We start from the raw sequence: 21,848 nt of genomic DNA, 5'->3' as shown, positions 1-21,848 counted from the left end.
CTGACATGGGAAAAGGCTTTTCCCGGATGGCGACTTGGACTTCACCTTACATAAACGAACAATTCAGGCGGAGTCTGGCAAGTGGATATGGTGTAGTAACAGTTAGGTCCGTGATGATGTTTCTCCAGTGTAGGTGACGTTGGGTACAGCTGATTTCAAAAGAATGGACTCTAGAGCAGCTGTGTCGCTCAAGATCTTCACTCTGAACCTTTCCTCCGAATCTCCACGCCTGGTAGAGACTGTTCCGGAGTACAAGTGAAGAGAGAAAGATCAGTGGAAGAAACAAAAATATTCATTACAGGCTTAGGACTCCTGTGAATTTTAGGAGGACGGGATTTAGGCTTATTTTCACTGCTGACCTTACAGGGAGGATTGGTACACTTTTCTATGGCATCCCCATAGTCTTTGCAACAATTGCAATACAACGAGGAGTTCACATTACTGGTACTCACTTTTTCAGGACTAAACCAGGAGGTCTTACTAGATGGCGGGTCGGCTGGTATTCTATGAATAAGACTGTAAGAGTCAGCCAATTGAGCACATCGCGTAAAGTCGTTTTCTTCCTTGTCGGCGAGGTAGAGACGTATTTTGATTATGTACACGCGTGAGGAATTCTTCCACTAGGATGAGATTGACAAGATCTGTAAAGGTGGAGACTTGTGCGGCTTCCAGCCACTTCATAAAATATATCTTTTTGTTATTTGCAAACTCTAGATAAGTGGTAGCACTTGCTTTAAGGTAATCCCTGAACTTACGTCTGTAGGTCTCGGTGGATAGGAGGTAGGCATCGAGCTATCCTTGCTTCAGTTCCTGGTAGTCGGTTTCAGACGCTATAGTACTAAGAGTCACTGCAGCTCTACCTGTTAAATGAGACCTGAGAAGCACAGACCACTGATCCTGAGGCCAGCTGAGTTGGTTAGCCACAGCCTCAAATGAAGTGAAAAAGGCATCTACTTCTGCCTCAACAAAAGATGGCATTAACTTAATTAATTGCATGTGAAAGGTTAAAACGTACGGAAGGTTAGCTTCAGCTTGTTGGCGCCGAGTGTGGTGTGTGGTTTCTAAGTCAAGTTCTTTCGTACGGTGGTCTAGAGCACTGGCGGCTTGCTTCTTTTCGTGTTCACGTTGTATTTCCAGCTCGCGTTCTCTTAACTCTAGCTGTTTTTCAGCGAGCTGAAGAGTGTCCCTCTCACGCTCAGCTTGTTTTTCAGCGAGCTTTAGTTGAAGTTCAGCTTCTCGCTCTTTCCTCTGGAGAGCTTCCTTTTCACGCTCACGTTCTAGGGCAGCTTGTTCTTTCTGGAGCTGAAGAACTTCTCTCTGAAGAGCAGCTTGTTCCTTCAAACGTTCGCGTTCAGCGTTAGCGAGTTCTAGCTTCAATTTCATGGCTGCCAAGGCGTTCTTGTCTGCAATTAAGTAAAGTTCATGAGATTCAGGAGTAATAGCATCATTATCTAATAAGTGGTCCAAGATGAGGTTGTACAGATCAGTTTTAGTGGCTCTATGTGGGGCTGTAAGGTGGTACTCATTTACTAGAGTCAGCATCCCCGCCTTGGTGGCACGAACTGGTGTGCTCACTTCATCATTTTGATTCTGTCTAAATGTTGAAAGACGAAACATGGTGAATGATAGTAAATATATGCAAGAGAATACCCAGGTGGATGAACCAAAATATAAAATGTCAGAGTGACAGGATGACATGGCAACGCTAAACTATTCTGTTTGAATTTAATAATCAAAGTTACAATCATGATAAAAAATGAAACTAAGCGTTTCAAGGAAGTAGGGAATCTTGTACCCGGTACTCTATATGACGAAGATAAGGGCAAGAAGGATCCTACTTGAATGGTGAGACAATTGTCTCAAAGGTAGTCCAAAAAATGTAGGGATTTCTTACCTTGTCTCTAATGACGAGAACAAAGGTAAAAGGTTTCCTACTATAACTAGATAGTACTTACAGAATTAACTATCTTTGTGCTCTGGAAAAGAATGTTAACTCCCTGCCTGTGTCAGTACCATATATCTGACCGACGCGTAGGGGTGCGAAGTGTCAATTAATGTCAATTAATTATATCAGTTGGTATAAGGATGTTTACCGAGAGTCTATAAAGGCGATATTATTTGGAGCAGATATGCCTTTTTTCTACTGAATGCCCTCCCTAGCTCCCAGGTGAGACGTGCAGCTTGGATGCGAACCCTGCATTTCCTCTCCATTTGCCTCGCTTCTCCATCATTCCCTCACCTCTCAGCCAGCTTCTCGTGAGAGCAGCCAGGGAATGCTAAGCTGGTGCCCTCTCTGGCTGCTCATTTCTCTGGAGTCTTGTACCTTATCACGTGGTGGTATTCAGCATAAACTGCACCTAATATTATGTATACAAGTGGAATTTTATGCAACCTGCAAGGAATGAGTTGAATATGTTGCAAAATTTATTCACATTTTATACCCGCATTAGGTCAGTAACACCCCCAATAAAATTATATTACAAATCAACCATGCACAGTGAACATATAAAAGAGGAAAGAATAATGAAAGAAATAATCCGTAAAGGAGTAAAAAGCACTACTCCTAACCAAAACATAAACCTGATAATATTCTACAAAACCAAGAAGACTTCCGAACTCCTTATCAAAAACAGCCCGAAGCCGACGGAGAACCCTCTACAGCAGTCAAGCGTTGTATACATGTACACTTGCCCCCACGAAGGATGTAACCTTCAATGTAAGTACATAGGTATGACGTCGACCAAGCTGACGAGGCGTTTGACATGCCATCTTCAATCTGGTGCCCCTAGGAATCACATGAGACAAGCCCATGACATTACTCTAACAAGAGAAATGTTGAACAAGAATACTTGCATAATAGACAAAACCCAAGATTCAAGAAGATTACAAATTCTTGAGGCAATTCACATAAGAATAGAGCGACCTACCATGAACACCCAAATCACGGAACTATTTACTCTACCCACCATGAGAGTAAGGACAAGACAAGAACATATCGATGCCAACACAGAAGACAATGCCCAACATAACAGGCCAATTACACTGGATTAATCTTTGTGTTTAGATAGGAGATGCCTCGTATGGGCCAATAAGCCTTCTGCAGCCCCTATGTTTATCCCTTATGTATCCCCCCATGTTTTCACCTTCATTGTATTATCACCTGACCTAATGCGGGTATAAAATCAACTAGTATTGTAAGATCTGTTCACTTGAGAATGAACCATGGAGGTTCGAAACGTCGTGCAAATTATACAAATAAGTGTAATACACTCTATAGTAAATCACTTCTTTTCTTCACCTTAAAAGTACGAAAATGAGTTTTGGAGAACTCCTATTTCAATTAAGCTCTGATGCTAAGAAAATAGTTAGAGGGATAGAAGCCCTAAACCAGAAAATAATAAATACAGAATATGCGGTCATATTCAATGAAACATATATATATATATATATATATATATATATATATATATATATATATATATATATATATATATATATATATAGGGAGGGCGCCTTCCTATTCAGGAAGGCGCTCAACCTAGATTTAGATGACAGTCAGTGGGACCAAGCAACACTACCAGTGAGATTTGGAGGGATAGGCATACGAAAGGCAACTGAGGTAGCACTTCCAGCATTCTTATCCTCATGTACAGCAGCCAACGAATTGGTAGGGCAGATCCTACCAGAGCGTATGAGAGAGACAGCGGGAACTCATGATCAAACGTTCATCGAAGCAGCCAGACAATGGGACACCATTGCACACCCTCAACCCCGACCACAAGTCCCAAAAGACCACAAGCAGGCCCACTGGGATAGCCCCATAATGGAAAAGACTGTCACAGCAATGATTGACAACGCTGATGCTGAAAACAAAGCCCGCCTCCTAGCGGTAACAGCACCCCACGAAGGGGATTTTTTATTTGCTGTGCCCAATGCAGCCCTGGGAACTCGCCTCAGTCATGACGCTCTCCGCATTGGAGTTGCCCTTCGCCTTGCCTCCCCGATCCTCACCGAACATAGGTGCATCTGCGGAACTGCGATGGCAGACCAATATGGTCGTCATGGTCTGGTATGTCGTAAATCACAGGGTAAAATCGCAAGACATGAAGAAGTCAATGACATCATCAAGAGGAGCCTCGCCACAGCCCGCTGCCCGGCACAAAGAGAACCACACTTATCCAGACCTAACGACCCTCAGAAGCGCCCTGATGGGGTCACCTTGCTACCTTGGAAGGATGGTAAGCAAGTGGTATGGGACTACACGTGCGCTGCCACACTGGCCAGTACCTACCTCCACTACAGCACACGTGAAAGCGGTGGTGCTGCTTCTTTCAGGGAATCGCAGAAAATTATTAAATACAGAGGTCTAGCACACTGCTACAGCTTTGTTCCGATCGACTCGGAGACCCTCGGTTCGTGGGGAAAATGTGCATTGAAGTTCCTGAAGGAATTGGGGGACAAATTGATCAGCGCTACAAAAGACCAGAGAGCAAAAAGTTTCTTGTTCCAGCGCCTCAGTGTTGCGATTCAGAGGGGAAATGCCTGTTGCGTCTTGGGCACTAGTCCAACTTCAGAGGAATTCGAAGAAGTGTTTGACTTGCAACAATGATCGAACCCATCTGTGACATTCATCAATGTTTCCCATTGTTGTGTTTTTCAAGAGATCCATAACCTTTAAGCACCTTTTTGCATTATTATTTTTGTATCAACCCATGTATATCTTGTAACCATCAAATGCATAATATATATATATATATATATATATATATATATATATATATATATATATATATATATATATATATATATATATATATATATATATATATATATATATATATATATATCGCCAACATCACAGACGAAAAGGCCCTTATCAAGCTAGATTTCAAAAATGCCTTCAATTTGGTGCGGAGAGATGCTGTACTCCGTGCGGTTCATAGTCATTTCCCTTCCCTCTACCCTTTTGTATATTCATGCTACAGTATGGACCTTAAGCTACTTTTTGGCGAACATGAAATTGACTCGCGAGAAGGCGTCCAACAGGGTGCCCCCTTGCTCCTCTCCTTTTCTGCTTAGTCATCAAACAAGTCACAGAAGTCCTGTCCAGTGAGCTTAACATTTGGTTCTTGGATGATGGTACAATAGCGGGTTCCTAAGACTCCCTCCTGGAGGACATCAGAAAAATCCAGGAGCAAGGTGCAGTTTTAGGCCTCACCCTGAACCCTTCTAAATGTGAAATAATGTGTTCCAACCAGGGCATCGTAGAGAGAATAGAGGGTTTTCTGCCAAATATCCATAAAACTAAACCTGAAGATAGCACACTCCTAGCAGCTCCCCTGGGGTTGAAAGCCATCGATGAGATCCTTGATAAGAAAATCGCCGACCTTAAGAGGATGGATGGGAGGATTTAGGATATTGATGCTCATGATGCACTCTACCTCATCACCAGATGTCTGTCCCTCCCCAGGTTAACCTACTTTCTGAGGTGTTCACCATCTTACAGTAGCCAAAAACTAAGTGAGTATGACCGGTTACTGAAATCAATGCTAGAAAAAGCCCTTAACCTCTCTCTTGATGACCTACCGTGGAAACAAGCCTCTCTTCCCGTAAGACTTGGGGGCCTCGGAGTTCGAACAGCAACGCAAATCGCTGTTCCAGCCTTCCTGTCCTCCTTATCAGCATCCGACGACCTTGTGAAGGAAATTTTACCTGCCCACTTACATCAGCTGGCAGGTGTACATGATCCCAATTTTACACGCTGTGCCACAGAGTGGGCCTCTCGTGCAGGCCCATCACCTCAACCACCATCCCCAAAAGCCCACAAGCAATCCAGCTGGGATGGCCCCATTGTAGACCAAGTTGCTGCAGAGTGCCTGGGTGCTGAAACAACACAACACGACATTGCTCGCCTCACAGCAGTAGCAGCCCCACATGCAGGGGATTTCCTGTTAGCAACCCCAATGTCGGCAACTAGCACGCGTCTCACACCACACGCCCTCCGAATTGCTGTGGCCCTTCGCCTTGCTGCCCCAATCCACACCAGATATAGGTGTATTTGCGGCGAGGTGGTGGCTGACAGGTATGGCCACCATGGCCTACTCTGCCAAAGCACAGGGGGATGGCACTCGAGGCACAGTGAAGTTAACGACATCATCAAGAGGAGCCTCACCACAGCTGGATGCCCAGCTGAAAGAGAGCCCCGTTACCTAACGCCTCGTAACTCTGATGCTCTTATTGGTCGCCCGGGTGGTATCACAGTGAACCCCTGGAAGAATGGCAAGCAGTTGGTATGGGACTACACGTGTGTATCAACCCTGGCTAACACCTACATTAACCTCAGTGTTGCACAACCAGGTGGCGCTGCCACCCACGGGGAAGCAGCCAAATCCCGTAAGTATAGAGAACTGGATCACCACTACAATTTTGTCCCCATTGCTTCCGAGGGGGAAGCAATGGGGACAAAATTACAAGAGTAAGTAGAACTTACTCTGAATAGAACGTAAGTTCTATTCAGTTGTGTATGTGTAAAGTCTTTGAAAATGTAATAAGTTTTACGAAGCGCGATCAAGTGTCGCGTCAGACTAGAAATAAAAATGAATTTTGGAGAATTGATTTTTGAATTACCTCCAACAGTGAAAAGAAATGTACGAAAGATTGAGAAAATTTGTGTTAGAATTATTAATCTTACTTTTTCGGTCATATTTAATAATATATATATATTATATATATATTTATATATATTTATATATATATATATATATATATATATATATATATATATATATTTATATATATTTATATATATTTATATATATTTATATATATTTATATATATTTATATATATTTATATATATTTATATATATTTATATATATTTATATATATTTATATATATTTATATATTTATATATATATATATATTTATATATATATATATATATATATATATATATATATATTCATATATATATATTCATATATATATATATATGAATATATATATATATATATATATATATATATATATATATATATATATATATATATATATATATATATATATATATATATATATATATATATATATATATATATATTGTGACGGAGTTCCCCCCCTTATAATTCTCCCACGCCTGCAGTAAGAGTCATGTCTACTTTTCCCAAGCGTTCTCTACGTTGCAGGCTACAATTTGATATATGGGAGAGAGTAAAGTGTTCTCGGAGAGCCGAGAAATTTGTGAAATAGTGATATTTTGGCCTGTGGTTTAGGCCCTTTAGGGAGCCAAGATGGCGCTGGCTTCCCTGATCTCCCGCCAAAACCGTGTGACGTCAGTGGCACCGGATTGGTCACCGACAGCAATGTGGCACCGGGAGCCAATGAAAACACCCGTGGCGAAAGTGACGTCACGAAGGAAGGGGGTCCGGCCAGCGCGCCGGGCTGGCGCCAGCAGTCAGACACGACACGTCATAGAGGTCGGACGTGCGACGAGTGGTCCTGTCTGTCGGACAGCTGTTTCCCACTACCGTGGATTTACGCGTCACCTGAAGTCCGCCAGTACTCTGAGAAGTCTTCCCTAGTTCATGTGTTGAACCAGAAGAGGGAATTGACGGTTATTTGAGCAACAAGTGCTCCAGTCAGGTACTGTGCCAGTAGCAGTGAAGCCGTGCAGTGACGTACGTGACGTCTGTGGCAATTCACCAGTTCGTGACAGCGTAGTGGCTGACAGAGCCACTGGGTAGCTGAGGAAGAGAGGACTATTTGGGGAACCCGGACGACTGTAGCTGAGACGTAGGCGACAGCCGTTGCTGGGAGAAGACGACGGCCAGGAGACCGACTCCAACCTTCAAGAAGTCAAGGAGGAGGACGGACCTGCAGTGAGGAGGCACGGAGACGACGCGCTAAACGGTGGGACGACGAGAGGCTCTGGTAGGACACAACGACGTGTAGTGTGGGGGCGTTCCCGACACGAGGACCAGGAGCTACATCTCGACTCTCATCGGAGGATAGGGTGAAGTAGGTGGTTCTAGTTCCCTCCCCATTCCCCTTTAGTTAGCTATATTATTTGGCTATATTATCTAGCCTGAAGATTTTATATGTCGTGAGCAAGTCTCACCTATGTCACGGTAAAGCACCAGTGTGCTAGACAGTACTATCAAGAGTACTTGTATTATTCATGTTGATTATTGGTGTGTACAGGCACCAGGAACCAGTGATAAATTTACTGTGTTGTGTATATCTTTCTATAGATTTTGATATGAACATATAGTGGTAAATTATATATAATATTATGCCGGTATTTGGAGGTTAGGCTATGTGCCCAGAAACTATTTATTTTCCATGTATTGATGATTGATTTATATACCATATATATGTCTATGTTCATTCAGTGAATAATCATTTGTTAGTACAGTGAATTATTGCGTTATCGCCCACGAGAGAAAGTATTGAAAACTCCAGTGTTAATATTTCATAATATATTGCTGAGTGAAGAACAATGTAAAGCCATTACAGTGAATCATTGTAGAATTGATTGTAGAAAAGACTGTTTGAGCCTGAGTACAGTGTAACTAAGTAATTCGGTTTATTTGTGCCAATATCGAGTGTGCGAGTTTCTAGTAATATTGGAGAATTTAAAGAAACCGAGCGCGTGAATCTAGCAAACAAGCAAATTTCGCGCGGAGAGTCCATTGCGATCAGCTGTTCTTGACACTTGATGAGGAGGGGAGAGTGTTGCCCTCTTGCGGTCGCATAATATCCGTGGGAATTACCGGCCGAATCAGGATCAGTTGATTTATCGATTATTGTGTGGCCTTGTGACATCTTTCATACATTTTAAGTAAAATACAAAACTATCTTAGTGTTTTTATCATTCCCTCCATTGATCTTGTGGCTATATTATACTGGTAAACATAGAGTGATAACAACAAGTACCTGCCTGATTCCTGATCTTTGAGTATGACCTTGCCAAGGCTACCACTGAATACACCAGTCCACTGATGGTGTTACTGGCCACCTTAAACACCAGTTGGCGATCTTGTGAATAACCGTAGAGCCCTATTGTTGGGGAGGGCACACGACAGTCGATGTGATCGAGTCGTGTTCTCACTCTTTCTTAATAAGAGGCCGTTAAGATTGACTGGGAGACTCTCCTGGCGTGCAGTGGCGCCGTGAGGATCGAGGGAAGACCCGCAGGGCTACGGTGAGTTACCTTGAGCATAACTATTGCTTACCCCAGAGTAAGGGTAGAGAATAATAGAGAGGGTGAAACCCCAACATTGGCGACCTCGCCAGGATTTCAATCAAAGTAAAGGTTGCAGTAGTGGTACTTGGCAGTGGTGTTAGAGATCAGGTGCAGGTTAACACTCGTAGCACAAGATGGAGGATGATAAAGTAGCGAGGTTTATTGACTCTAGAGACGAACAGGTGCTCGAAGAGTGCACCAAGGCACAGTTACAGGCTATAGCGGATCATTTTGGAATAAAGCTGAAATCTGCCCGAGTTGGTGAAAGAAGACTAGAGATAATGGCTCAGCTAAAGGCTCGAGACGAAGCTTTGGGGGAGGAACGGCCCCAAACACCTGCCAGTGAGGGTGAGCACCTGAGTATTGGTGGAAGCAGCAGGGGATCCAGCGGCAGCAGGCACAGCATTAAGCTGGAAATAATGAAGCTGCAGCTAGAGGCACAGCAGCGCAAAGAAGAGCGAGAGGCACAGCAGCGCAAAGAAGAGCGAGAAGCAGAGGCACAGCAGCGCAAAGAAGAGCGAGAAGCGCAAGCGCAGCTGAGGAGAGAAGAAGCACAGCAGCGCAAAGAAGAACAAGAGCGAGAAGCACAGATGAAGCGTGAGGAGCGAGAAGCACAGATGCAGCGTGAGGAACGAGAAGCACAGCGGCGCCGGGAAGAACAAGAGCGAGAAGCACAGTTACGCAGGGAAGAACACGAGCGAGGGCTGAGACAACAGGAAATAGAAGCCAACAAGGAGGTGGAGCTGAAGCGAGCTGAACTGGGACTAGGTGCCCCTGCCCCGCCACAGGAAGACCGACGAGTGAGGGAACGAGACCTGCCGGTCTTTGTGCCTAGTGAAGCCGAAAGTTTCTTCGATCACTTTGAGAGAGTTGCTGCTATGAAGAGGTGGCCGAGGGCGGAGTGGGCGGAGTTGGTCCAAGGGAGGCTCACAGGTGAAGCTCGTGAAGCCTTCACTATGCTCGACTTCCAAGAATGCACTAACTACGATGCGGTAAAACGAGCTGTGCTCCGTTCCTTTAAGCTCACGCCAGAGTGTTACCGGAAGAGGTTTAGAGAATGTACCCGGTCACCAGGAAAATCGTATGCGGAGACGGCGAGGGACATGGAAAGAAAGTTCCTTAAGTGGTTGGACTCTGAAGAAGCGGGGTCGGCCAAAGAGGTCAAGGAACTAATGGTCATGGAAAAGTTTATGTCCGTGCTCCCTCCTGAGATCAGGATGAGGGTCAAGGAGGCGGACATAAAGGACCTGAGGGCCGCAGCCGACCGAGCCGACATGTTAGAAGAAGCCCTACGCCCACGCCGAGAGGGACAGAACCGACCACCCGCATACGTCGGAAACGATAGGAGTTATAGAAGGACGGATGGGTGGAGGACAGGAGCGAGTTCTCCCAAGTCCCATTTCTCAAGTTGGAACACCCGAGGATCAAAGGGTGCTGTAGAGCCGATAGGGGAGAACCAAGCTGAGAGCTCAGGAACTGTTACTGCAGGGAAAGAAACGACAAGTGAGGCGGGAAAGACACAGGGTGTGACGGTCTCTGGAGGCAGTGCTAAGACGAGCGGTGGCGGATGGTCTCCGCCGAGGGGCCGCTGCTACAACTGCGGAATACCCGGACACATCGCGCGGGAATGCAGACGCCCGAAGCAGCGGGGACACGTTGCTTTAGTGATGTTCGAGGACCAGAAGGCCGAGGGAGTGCGGGATGAACCCGTGCTGAATGGGGAGAAGAAAGTTCACCCATTCATGTGTCAAGGAACCGTAAGGATGGGGGTCGCAGACCCCATCCCCGTGAAGATGCTAAGAGACACCGGGGCTGACTTTACCCTGGTAAGTGAAACCCTGTTCCCCGAGGGTTACGAAAGTACCAGTGTGGGGGTGGCACGGGTGGCCACTGTGGGAGGCCCAGTGAGGATGCCCCTACACCAGGTAACTTTGGATTCCGATTATGGCTGCCAGACCCTAGTGGTGGGAGTCTGTACATCAATGCCCAAGATGGAGGCGCAGGTCATCTTGGGGAATGACGCGTGTGGAGGATATGTCCTCCCGCATCTCGTGAAAGGCGAAGAGTGCCCAGAACAACACGAGGAGACAGGCGAAGATTTGAACGCCTGTGGGGACGAGAAGGGAATCGCACCGGTGGCGATCCCAGTTTGTACTGTGACACCGAGACAACGCGAAGAACCAGGAGGTTGTGGATCTGATGGGGCTGAGGAGTCGACTGACAGCCTGGGAACAGATCACCTCTGCGTAGGACCCAGAGAACGAGTGGAGGGCGAGAGTAGCCCGAATGGTGAGTTGCAGGTGACACTCACCAGTTCTCCAGGGGTAAGCCGCACTCGTCTCGGAGAGTTACAGCAGGAGTTCCCCGAATTGGTTAGTAAGGCCGAAGGAGGACGTGTGGGCCCTGAAAAGGCTTACTTTCCATTTATCCATATTATATATGCCATGCTATTCATGATGAAGGAACGATGGACACCAGGAGCGACCGTGGGAACGGTGAATAAATATGTCCAGAAGTTCAAAGAACGTCTCACTAGAGCGAAGAAACTGGCTAGGAAGCTCCTGAAGAAGGCGCAACGTAAGATGTCGAAGTGGTTCGACAGGAGAGCTGCGCAGAGGGATTTTCAGGCCGGATCCAAAGTATTGGTTGTGCTGCCAGGTAAAGGTAGAGTGACCAGGTCGCGGTTCAAGAGACCATACCGAGTGCTGCGACGGTTGGGTCCAGTGTCGTACGAGATTGGGAAGCCGGATGGACCCCGAAAGAAACAGGTGTGTCCCGCAGACCGCCTAAGACCTTTCTTCCCTGTGGAAGGAAGAGCCGTCAAGCAGGACGGAAAGAGGTCCCGAGAAACCCAGCGGAAGACGGGTCTGAGTGTACCGAGGGACCGAGAACTCCCGGAGGAGGAAAGTAAGTGGTCCAGGGCGAACGGCACTAGTCTCACCCGCACTGAGAGTCTGACAAGGATCAAGGTCAAACACATCAAGGGGAAGGACAACGTAGTAGCGGATGCCCTATCCCGCATACACTAAACAGACATGACTCTTATTTTAAGGGGAGGGGTATGTGACGGAGTTCCCCCCCTTATAATTCTCCCACACCTGCAGTAAGAGTCATGTCTACTTTTCCCAAGCGTTCTCTACGTTGCAGGCTACAATTTGATATATGGGAGAGAGTAAAGTGTTCTCGGAGAGCCGAGAAATTTGTGAAATAGTGATATTTTGGCCTGTGGTTTAGGCCCTTTAGGGAGCCAAGATGGCGCTGGCTTCCCTGATCTCCCGCCAAAACCGTGTGACGTCAGTGGCACCGGATTGGTCACCGACAGCAATGTGGCACCGGGAGCCAATGAAAACCTCCCGTGGCGAAAGTGACGTCACGAAGGAAGGGGGTCCGGCCAGCGCGCCGGGCTGGCGCCAGCAGTCAGACACGACACGTCATAGAGGTCGGACGTGCGACGAGTGGTCCTGTCTGTCGGACAGCTGTTTCCCACTACCGTGGATTTACGCGTCACCTGAAGTCCGCCAGTACTCTGAGAAGTCTTCCCTAGTTCATGTGTTGAACCAGAAGAGGGAATTGACGGTTATTTGAGCAACAAGTGCTCCAGTCAGGTACTGTGCCAGTAGCAGTGAAGCCGTGCAGTGACGTACGTGACGTCTGTGGCAATTCACCAGTTCGTGACAGCGTAGTGGCTGACAGAGCCACTGGGTAGCTGAGGAAGAGAGGACTATTTGGGGAACCCGGACGACTGTAGCTGAGACGTAGGCGACAGCCGTTGCTGGGAGAAGACGACGGCCAGGAGACCGACTCCAACCTTCAAGAAGTCAAGGAGGAGGACGGACCTGCAGTGAGGAGGCACGGAGACGACGCGCTAAACGGTGGGACGACGAGAGGCTCTGGTAGGACACAACGACGTGTAGTGTGGGGGCGTTCCCGACACGAGGACCAGGAGCTACATCTCGACTCTCATCGGAGGATAGGGTGAAGTAGGTGGTTCTAGTTCCCTCCCCATTCCCCTTTAGTTAGCTATATTATTTGGCTATATTATCTAGCCTGAAGATTTTATATGTCGTGAGCAAGTCTCACCTATGTCACGGTAAAGCACCAGTGTGCTAGACAGTACTATCAAGAGTACTTGTATTATTCATGTTGATTATTGGTGTGTACAGGCACCAGGAACCAGTGATAAATTTACTGTGTTGTGTATATCTTTCTATAGATTTTGATATGAACATATAGTGGTAAATTATATATAATATTATGCCGGTATTTGGAGGTTAGGCTATGTGCCCAGAAACTATTTATTTTCCATGTATTGATGATTGATTTATATACCATATATATGTCTATGTTCATTCAGTGAATAATCATTTGTGAGTACAGTGAATTATTGCGTTATCGCCCACGAGAGAAAGTATTGAAAACTCCAGTGTTAATATTTCATAATATATTGCTGAGTGAAGAACAATGTAAAGCCATTACAGTGAATCATTGTAGAATTGATTGTAGAAAAGACTGTTTGAGCCTGAGTACAGTGTAACTAAGTAATTCGGTTTATTTGTGCCAATATCGAGTGTGCGAGTTTCTAGTAATATTGGAGAATTTAAAGAAACCGAGCGCGTGAATCTAGCAAACAAGCAAATTTCGCGCGGAGAGTCCATTGCGATCAGCTGTTCTTGACACTTGATGAGGAGGGGAGAGTGTTGCCCTCTTGCGGTCGCATAATATCCGTGGGAATTACCGGCCGAATCAGGATCAGTTGATTTATCGATTATTGTGTGGCCTTGTGACATCTTTCATACATTTTAAGTAAAATACAAAACTATCTTAGTGTTTTTATCATTCCCTCCATTGATCTTGTGGCTATATTATACTGGTAAACATAGAGTGATAACAACAAGTACCTGCCTGATTCCTGATCTTTGAGTATGACCTTGCCAAGGCTACCACTGAATACACCAGTCCACTGATGGTGTTACTGGCCACCTTAAACACCAGTTGGCGATCTTGTGAATAACCGTAGAGCCCTATTGTTGGGGAGGGCACACGACAGTCGATGTGATCGAGTCGTGTTCTCACTCTTTCTTAATAAGAGGCCGTTAAGATTGACTGGGAGACTCTCCTGGCGTGCAGTGGCGCCGTGAGGATCGAGGGAAGACCCGCAGGGCTACGGTGAGTTACCTTGAGCATAACTATTGCTTACCCCAGAGTAAGGGTAGAGAATAATAGAGAGGTGAAACCCCCAAAAATATATATATATATATATATATATATATATATGTCGTACCAAGTAGCCAGAACGCACTTCTCGGCCTAATATGCATGGCCCGATTTGCCTAATAAGCCAAGTTTTCATGAAATAATATATTTTCTCTAATTTTTTTCTTCTGAAATGATAAAGCTACCCATTTCATTATGTATGAGGTCAACTTTTTTTTTATTGGAGTTAAAATTAACGTAGATATATGACCGAACCTAACCAACCCTACCTAACCTAACCTAACCTATCTTTATAGGTTAGGTTAGGTTAGGTAGCCGAAAAAGTTAGGTTAGGTTAGGTAGGTTAGGTAGTCGAAAAACAATTAATTCAGGAAAACCTGGCTTATTAGGCAAATCGGGCCTTGCATAGTTGGCAGAGAAGTGCGTTCTGGCTACTAGGTACGACATATATATATATAGGGGGGTACCACCTCTGGTGCAATTATAGGGACCCACACCCTCAGAGAAGAGAACACAGAGCATTCAGGGAAAAACTTGCTATTTAACTCTAAATACGTAAGAGTGTTCGCTTCTCCTACCACCTCCCTTTTTTTATAGTGTTCACTTTATTATTCAAGGTTATACAGTTACATATCTGATTTTATACCAAAAAATCACATTAAGAGGACACAAAAAAAATGTTCGCTTCCTAGAGGCTGTAGATTTCCTCGAACCCCTCCGACGCCGGGCAGGAACCGAGGATGCAGCGAGCATTCCACCTCTGGATCGCGACTCTGAGGCGCTGAAAGAGAAGACTTGCCGCTCTAGGGTCTCTTGTGGTGTCAATGAGCTTGGAACCAAGATATTTAAGAAACCTTCTTGCACTCTCTCCCCATGGGCCTAGGGTCTCAGACCCTATTGGAACGAAGTTGTACCGATGATCTAATTGCCTGTACTTGACTGACTTGTCTCTTTCTCTGCGTGTCGCCGCGGCTCCTGCTGTGCCGACAGAGAGGTTGATGTTTGTGGTTACCAGGGTGGATACACAAGTATAGTCCCATGCCAACTGTCTGCCACCCTTCCACGGTCGCAGTGTGATTCCGTCTGGTCGGCTGGCAAAGCTAACAGAGTCACGGTTCAGTAGGTTGCGGGGCTCTCTCTCCGCTGAACACTGAGCAGAGGCAAGGCTTCTTTTAATGATGTCATTGACTTCGTCGTGTCTAGTGTGCCAACCACCAGATTTTCCACAGTGCAGGCCATGCAATCTATATTCGAGAGCATCTGCCTCGCTGCAAATACACCTATGAACAGTGTGGATAGGAGCAGCAAGACGGAGAGCGACTGCAATACGGAGCTCCTGCGGATCAAGACGTGTGCCTGTCGCAGACATAGGGACTGCCAAAAGGAAGTCCCCTGCATGGGGAGCCTGCACAGCTGTGAGGCGTGCACGATCACTGGGGGTTGTTGCTGCCTCCAGCAAAGCTGTGGCTTCTTTGTCTACAATGGGGCTGTCCCAACTGGATATTGTTTCTTGGCTTTCGGCATGGCTGGTCTGAGTGCTGGGTCTGCCATGGCACCCCATTTCGTGTCGCATTCCGTGTAGTGGGGATCCTGTATCCCCGCTACATCACTCAGGGTGTCAGGTAGAATTTCCTTAACCAGGTCATCTGATGCTGAGGAGGAAGACAGGAAGGCTGGGACAGCAATTTGGGTAGCAGTGCGGACACCCAAGCCACCGAGCCTAACAGGAAGAGTGGCTTGTTTCCACTGGCATTCGTTGAGGGAGAGGTTAACAACTTTTTCCAGCATGGTCTTCAGTAAGAGGTCATACTCTTCAAGCTAACGGTTGTCGTAAGAGGGGGGCGCACCTCAGAAAGTAGGTTAGCCTCGGAAGGGATAGGCATTTGGTGAGGAGATAAAAAGCATATTATATATATATATATATATATATATATATATTATATATATATAATGTCGTACCTAGTAGCCAGAACGCACTTCTCGGCCTACAATGCAAGGCCCGATTTGCCTAATAACCAAGTTTTCCTGAATTAATATATTTTCTCTAATTTTTTTCATACGAAATGATAAAGCTACCCATTTCATTATGTATGAGGTCAATTTTTTTTTATTGGAGTTAAAATTATCGTAGATATATGACCGAACCTAACCAACCCTACCTAACCTAACTTATCTTTATAGGTTAGGTTAGGTTAGGTAGCAGAAAACGTTAGGTTAGATTAGGTTTGGTAGGTTAGGTAGTCGAAAAACAATTAATTCACGAAAACTTGGCTTATTAGGCAAATCGGGCCTTGCATAGTAGGCTGAGAAGTGCGTTCTGGCTAATAGGTACGACATTATGTATATATATATATATATATATATATATATATATATATTTATATATATATAAGGTAATTGTTAATACTATATTATCAGTTAATATATATAATGTTAATTATTTGTACAGTATTATATAACTCACATTTTCTATATGAGTGCAGTTTATGTCAAAAGTTCATAAACTTACAACTGCAGATGGAGCAAAAAAGAGACAAGTGGATCAGAGATGTGAATAAATTTTGCAGCATATTCAACTCATTCCTTGCAGGTTGCATAAAATTCCACTTGTATACATAATATTAGGAGCAGTTTATGCTGAATACCACCACGTGATAAGGTACAAGACTCCAGAGAAATGAGCAGCCAGAGAGGGCACCAGCTTAGCATTCCCTGGCTGCTCTCACGAGAAGCTGGCTGAGAGGTGAGGGAATGATGGAGAAGCGAGGCAAATGGAGAGGAAATGCAGGGTTCGCATCCAAGCTGCACGTCTCACCTGGGAGCTAGGGAGGGCATTCAGTAGAAAAAAGGCATATCTGCTCCAAATAATATCGCCTTTATAGACTCTTGGTAAACATCCTTATACCAACTGATCAGCCGAGTATTGACATATTACATGAACATTTTCATAAATGTATGACGAATTTTCTGGGTACAATCACTTCTGTTGTATAAGACAAGTAATCTTTATTGTATGAGACGTACTATGTGCACTTTATAAACGAGAGGAATTAGTCAGAATAACTTTACCCTCATATATGAAAATAGTGGTATTAGCTGTGTATGTTCTCCTCATAGTTCCCTTCCCTTCACATATGAATTGGTCCAATAAGTGAAACACTCGACTCAACGACAAGTTGGAATTACTCTGCTACTTTATTCTCTTGTAATATAAATTGTTTCGAATAATGTTTACAGCACGTAAGCCGCACTGATAAAAATGACGTTATATTGTTTATAATTACACACATCATATTATTATTAACCAATAAACGGAAACCCTTTGAAGTAATTTAGAAAGGACCTAAGGTTTAGGTCAGTCTCCGCAGTAATGAACGAACCTGTTTTCTGGAGTAATACATAGCACTCTCACGGGTCCCAGAGGTCAAATTTTAATGAACTAAAAATCATAACACTTCGCTAAATTTACGGCCTGTTACGTTTTCTATTCGTGGTTCATCGGTTAGGTTAGGCTCGGGTAATTTAGTACATCATTTTTGAGACTTTTTGAAAACTTGAGGGGACGGACTGAATGAACAGATAATGAACGCTGTTGCAGTGAATAGTTTTATCTCCAGGTGAGGAAAGTAGACTATCCTGGCTAGTGGTGACACTAGCCAGCATAGTCTCACCACTAGCCAGCATAGTCTCATGTTGGGATCGAACTGTCGACAACCCAACACATTTAATTTAGGTTTATTCTGAGTGTTTATCCTGTTTCGTTGTACTATAACGGGGTACATTAATTTGATCAGGTGTCAGCCTCAGCCGGACCTATTGTCAGGTGCGACACACTTTGTGCTCAGGTCTGACAAAGGACAAGAAAATAAGATTGTATAAAAATTTCATCATGGATATATTCGGATATATCTCTAACCACCTTATATACAATATATTTCATGTATATATATTTAGGCATTGTACACAAGTACAGTTATATATATATAGAGAGAGAGACACTGCGACCATGAAATGGTCGTCTCTTGTCCGATTGTTCTGCCCACTTATAGATTCACTTGTCCGTAATTAGGACCACTATTCGGACACTGTGTGTTACCTCAACGCCTCTAACTATCAATGACGGTGCCTTCCATGACCTCAGAGACGTCTACCATGCCGCTAGGTCCTCACGTCCGTTTCCTTTGGTGAGGGTGGAGCATACTGGAACAGTTGGGTCAGTTGGTCAAACATCCGACAGTGACGACAGCATGTTGACTGAATGGAGGGGAGTAGAGGTCTGTGTCTCCACATGCTCCGGCCAGCACTCGTTACCTCGCCCGGTGGTTCTGATTGGCTAACAGAAATTCCCACCACCGGACGAGCCATACCGTGCTGACCGTTAACGACCTCCATGGTTGTTAACCTCGTTCTTCCTGTAATAATGAACGTATTTCTATTAAATAACCGTGTCTTTATGCGATGAAATAACGCGATACGATATATCGTAACACTCACCACCACTAGTCAGCGCAGTCTCACCACTAGCCAGGATAGTCTCACCACTAGCCAGGATAGTCTCACCACTTGCCAGTATAGTCTCACCACTAGCCAGGATAGTCTCACCACTAGCCAGGATAGTCTCACCACTAGCCAGGATAGTCTCACCACTTGCCAGTATAGTCTCACCACTTGCCAGTATAGTCTCACCACTTGCCAGGATAGTCTCACCACTTGCCAGTATAGTCTCACCACTAGCCAGCATAGCCTCACCACTAGCCAGCATAGTCTCACCACTTGCCAGCATAGTCTCACCACTAGCCAGCATAGTCTCACCACTAGCCAGCATAGTCTCACCACTTGCCAGCATAGTCTCACTACTAGCCAGTATAGTCTCACCACTTGCCAGCATAGTCTCACTACTAGCCAGCATAGTCTCATCACTAGCCAGCATAGTCTCACCACTTGCCAGCATAGTCTCACCACTAGTCAGCGCAGTCTCACCACTAGCCAGCATAGTCTCACCACTAGCCAGCATAGTCTCACCACTAGCCAGCATAGTCTCACCACTAGCCAGCATAGTCTCACCACTTGCCAGCATAGTCTCACCACTAGTCAGCGCAGTCTCACCACTAGCCAGGATAGTCTCACCACTAGCCAGAATAGTCTCACCACTTGCCAGTATAGTCTCACCACTAGCCAGGATAGTCTCACCACTAGCCAGCATAGTCTCACTACTAGCCAGCATAGTCTCACCACTTGCCAGCATAGTCTCACCACTTGCCAGTATAGTCTCACCACTAGCCAGTATAGTCTCACTACTAGCCAGTATAGTCTCACAACTAGCCAGGATAGTCTCACCACTAGCCAGTATAGTCTCACAACTAGCCAGGATAGTCTCACCACTAGCCAGTATAGTCTCACTACTAGCCAGCATAGTCTCACCACTAGCCAGGATAGTCTCACCACTAGCCAGGATAGTCTCACCACTAGCCAGTATAGTCTCACAACTAGCCAGGATAGTCTCACCACTAGCCAGGATAGTCTCACCACTAGCCAGGATAGTTTCACCACTTGCCAGTATAGTTTCACCACTAGCCAGGATAGTCTCACCACTAGCCAGGATAGTCTCACAACTAGCCAGGATAGTCTCACCACTTGCCAGTATAGTCTCACCACTAGCCAGGATAGTCTCACCACTTGCCAGTGTAGTCTCACCACTAGCCAGGATAGTCTCACCACTTGCCAGTATAGTCTCACCAATTGCCAGTATAGTCTCACCACTTGCCAGGATAGTCTCACAACTAGCCAGGATAGTCTCACCACTTGCCAGTATAGTCTCACCACTAGCCAGGATAGTCTCACCACTAGCCAGTATAGTCTCACCAATTGCCAGTATAGTCTCACCACTTGCCAGGATAGTCTCACAACTAGCCAGGATAGTCTGACCACTTGCCAGTATAGTCTCACCACTAGCCAGGATAGTCTCACTACTAGCCAGGATAGTCTCACAACTAGCCAGGATAGTCTCATGACTCGCCAGTATAGTCTCACCACTAGCCAGCATAGTCTCACCACTAGCCAGCATAGTCTCACCACTAGCCAGCATAGTCTCACCACTAGCCAGCATAGTCTCACCACTTGCCAGCATAGTCTCACCACTAGTCAGCGCAGTCTCACCACTAGCCAGCATAGTCTCACCACTAGCCAGGATAGTCTCACCACTAGCCAGCATAGTCTCACCACTAGCCAGCATAGTCTCACCACTTGCCAGCATAGTCTCACCACTTTCCAGCATAGTCTCACCACTAGCCAGTATAGTCTCACCACTAGCCAGTATAGTCTCACAACTAGCCAGGATAGTCTCACCACTAGCCAGTATAGTCTCACAACTAGCCAGGATAGTCTCACCACTAGCCAGTATAGTCTCACTACTAGCCAGCATAGTCTCACCACTAGCCAGGATAGTCTCACCACTAGCCAGGATAGTCTCACCACTAGCCAGTATAGTCTCACAACTAGCCAGGATAGTCTCACCACTAGCCAGTATAGTCTCACAACTAGCCAGGATAGTCTCACCACTTGCCAGTATAGTCTCACCACTAGCCAGGATAGTCTCACCACTTGCCAGTATAGCCTCACCACTAGCCAGGATAGTCTCACCACTAGCCAGGATAGTCTCACAACTAGCCAGGATAGTCTCACCACTTGCCAGTATAGTCTCACCACTAGCCAGGATAGTCTCACCACTTGCCAGTATAGTCTCACCACTAGCCAGGATAGTCTCACCACTTGCCAGTATAGTCTCACCAATTGCCAGTATAGTCTCACCACTTGCCAGGATAGTCTCACAACTAGCCAGGATAGTCTCACCACTTGCCAGTATAGTCTCACCACTAGCCAGGATAGTCTCACCACTAGCCAGTATAGTCTCACCAATTGCCAGTATAGTCTCACCACTTGCCAGGATAGTCTCACAACTAGCCAGGATAGTCTGACCACTTGCCAGTATAGTCTCACCACTAGCCAGGATAGTCTCACTACTAGCCAGGATAGTCTCACAACTAGCCAGGATAGTCTCATGACTCGCCAGTATAGTCTCACCACTAGCCAGGATAGTCTCACTACTAGCCGGGATAGTCTCACCTCTAGCCAGGATAGTCTCACCTCTAGCCAGGATAGTCTCACCACTAGCCAGGATAGTCTCACCACTAGCCAGGATAGTCTCACCACTAGCCAGGATAGTCTCACCACTAGCCAGGATAGTCTCACCACTAGCCAGGATAGTCTCACCACTAGCCAGGATAGTCTCACAACTAGCCAGGATAGTCTCATGACTCGCCAGGATAGTCTCACCACTAGCCAGGATAGTCTCACCACTAGCCAGGATAGTCTCACAACTAGCGAGGATAG

General features: G+C 45.6%; 1 protein-coding gene across 1 annotated transcript; it reads right to left on the bottom strand.

Annotated features, from left to right (window-relative positions):
- Positions 1–18,894: 18,894 nt before the first annotated feature.
- Positions 18,895–20,733, bottom strand: LOC138370035 (autotransporter adhesin BpaC-like). Its single transcript, XM_069333810.1, has one exon. It carries the CDS (start codon positions 20,731–20,733, stop codon positions 18,895–18,897), a length of 1,839 nt encoding a protein of 612 aa, XP_069189911.1.
- Positions 20,734–21,848: the final 1,115 nt, after the last annotated feature.

The sequence above is a fragment of the Procambarus clarkii genome, chromosome 30 (assembly GCF_040958095.1).
Source record: "Procambarus clarkii isolate CNS0578487 chromosome 30, FALCON_Pclarkii_2.0, whole genome shotgun sequence".
Lineage (NCBI taxonomy): Eukaryota > Metazoa > Arthropoda > Malacostraca > Decapoda > Cambaridae > Procambarus > Procambarus clarkii.
Note: the sequence above shows the minus strand (reverse complement) of the source record. Positions and strands in the feature narration are given on the sequence as shown.

Coding starts and splice junctions, on each gene's coding strand:
- LOC138370035 (XM_069333810.1), bottom strand. CDS start 20,733: ATGCTGGAAAGTGGTGAGACTATGCTGGCAAGTGGTGAGACTATGCTG.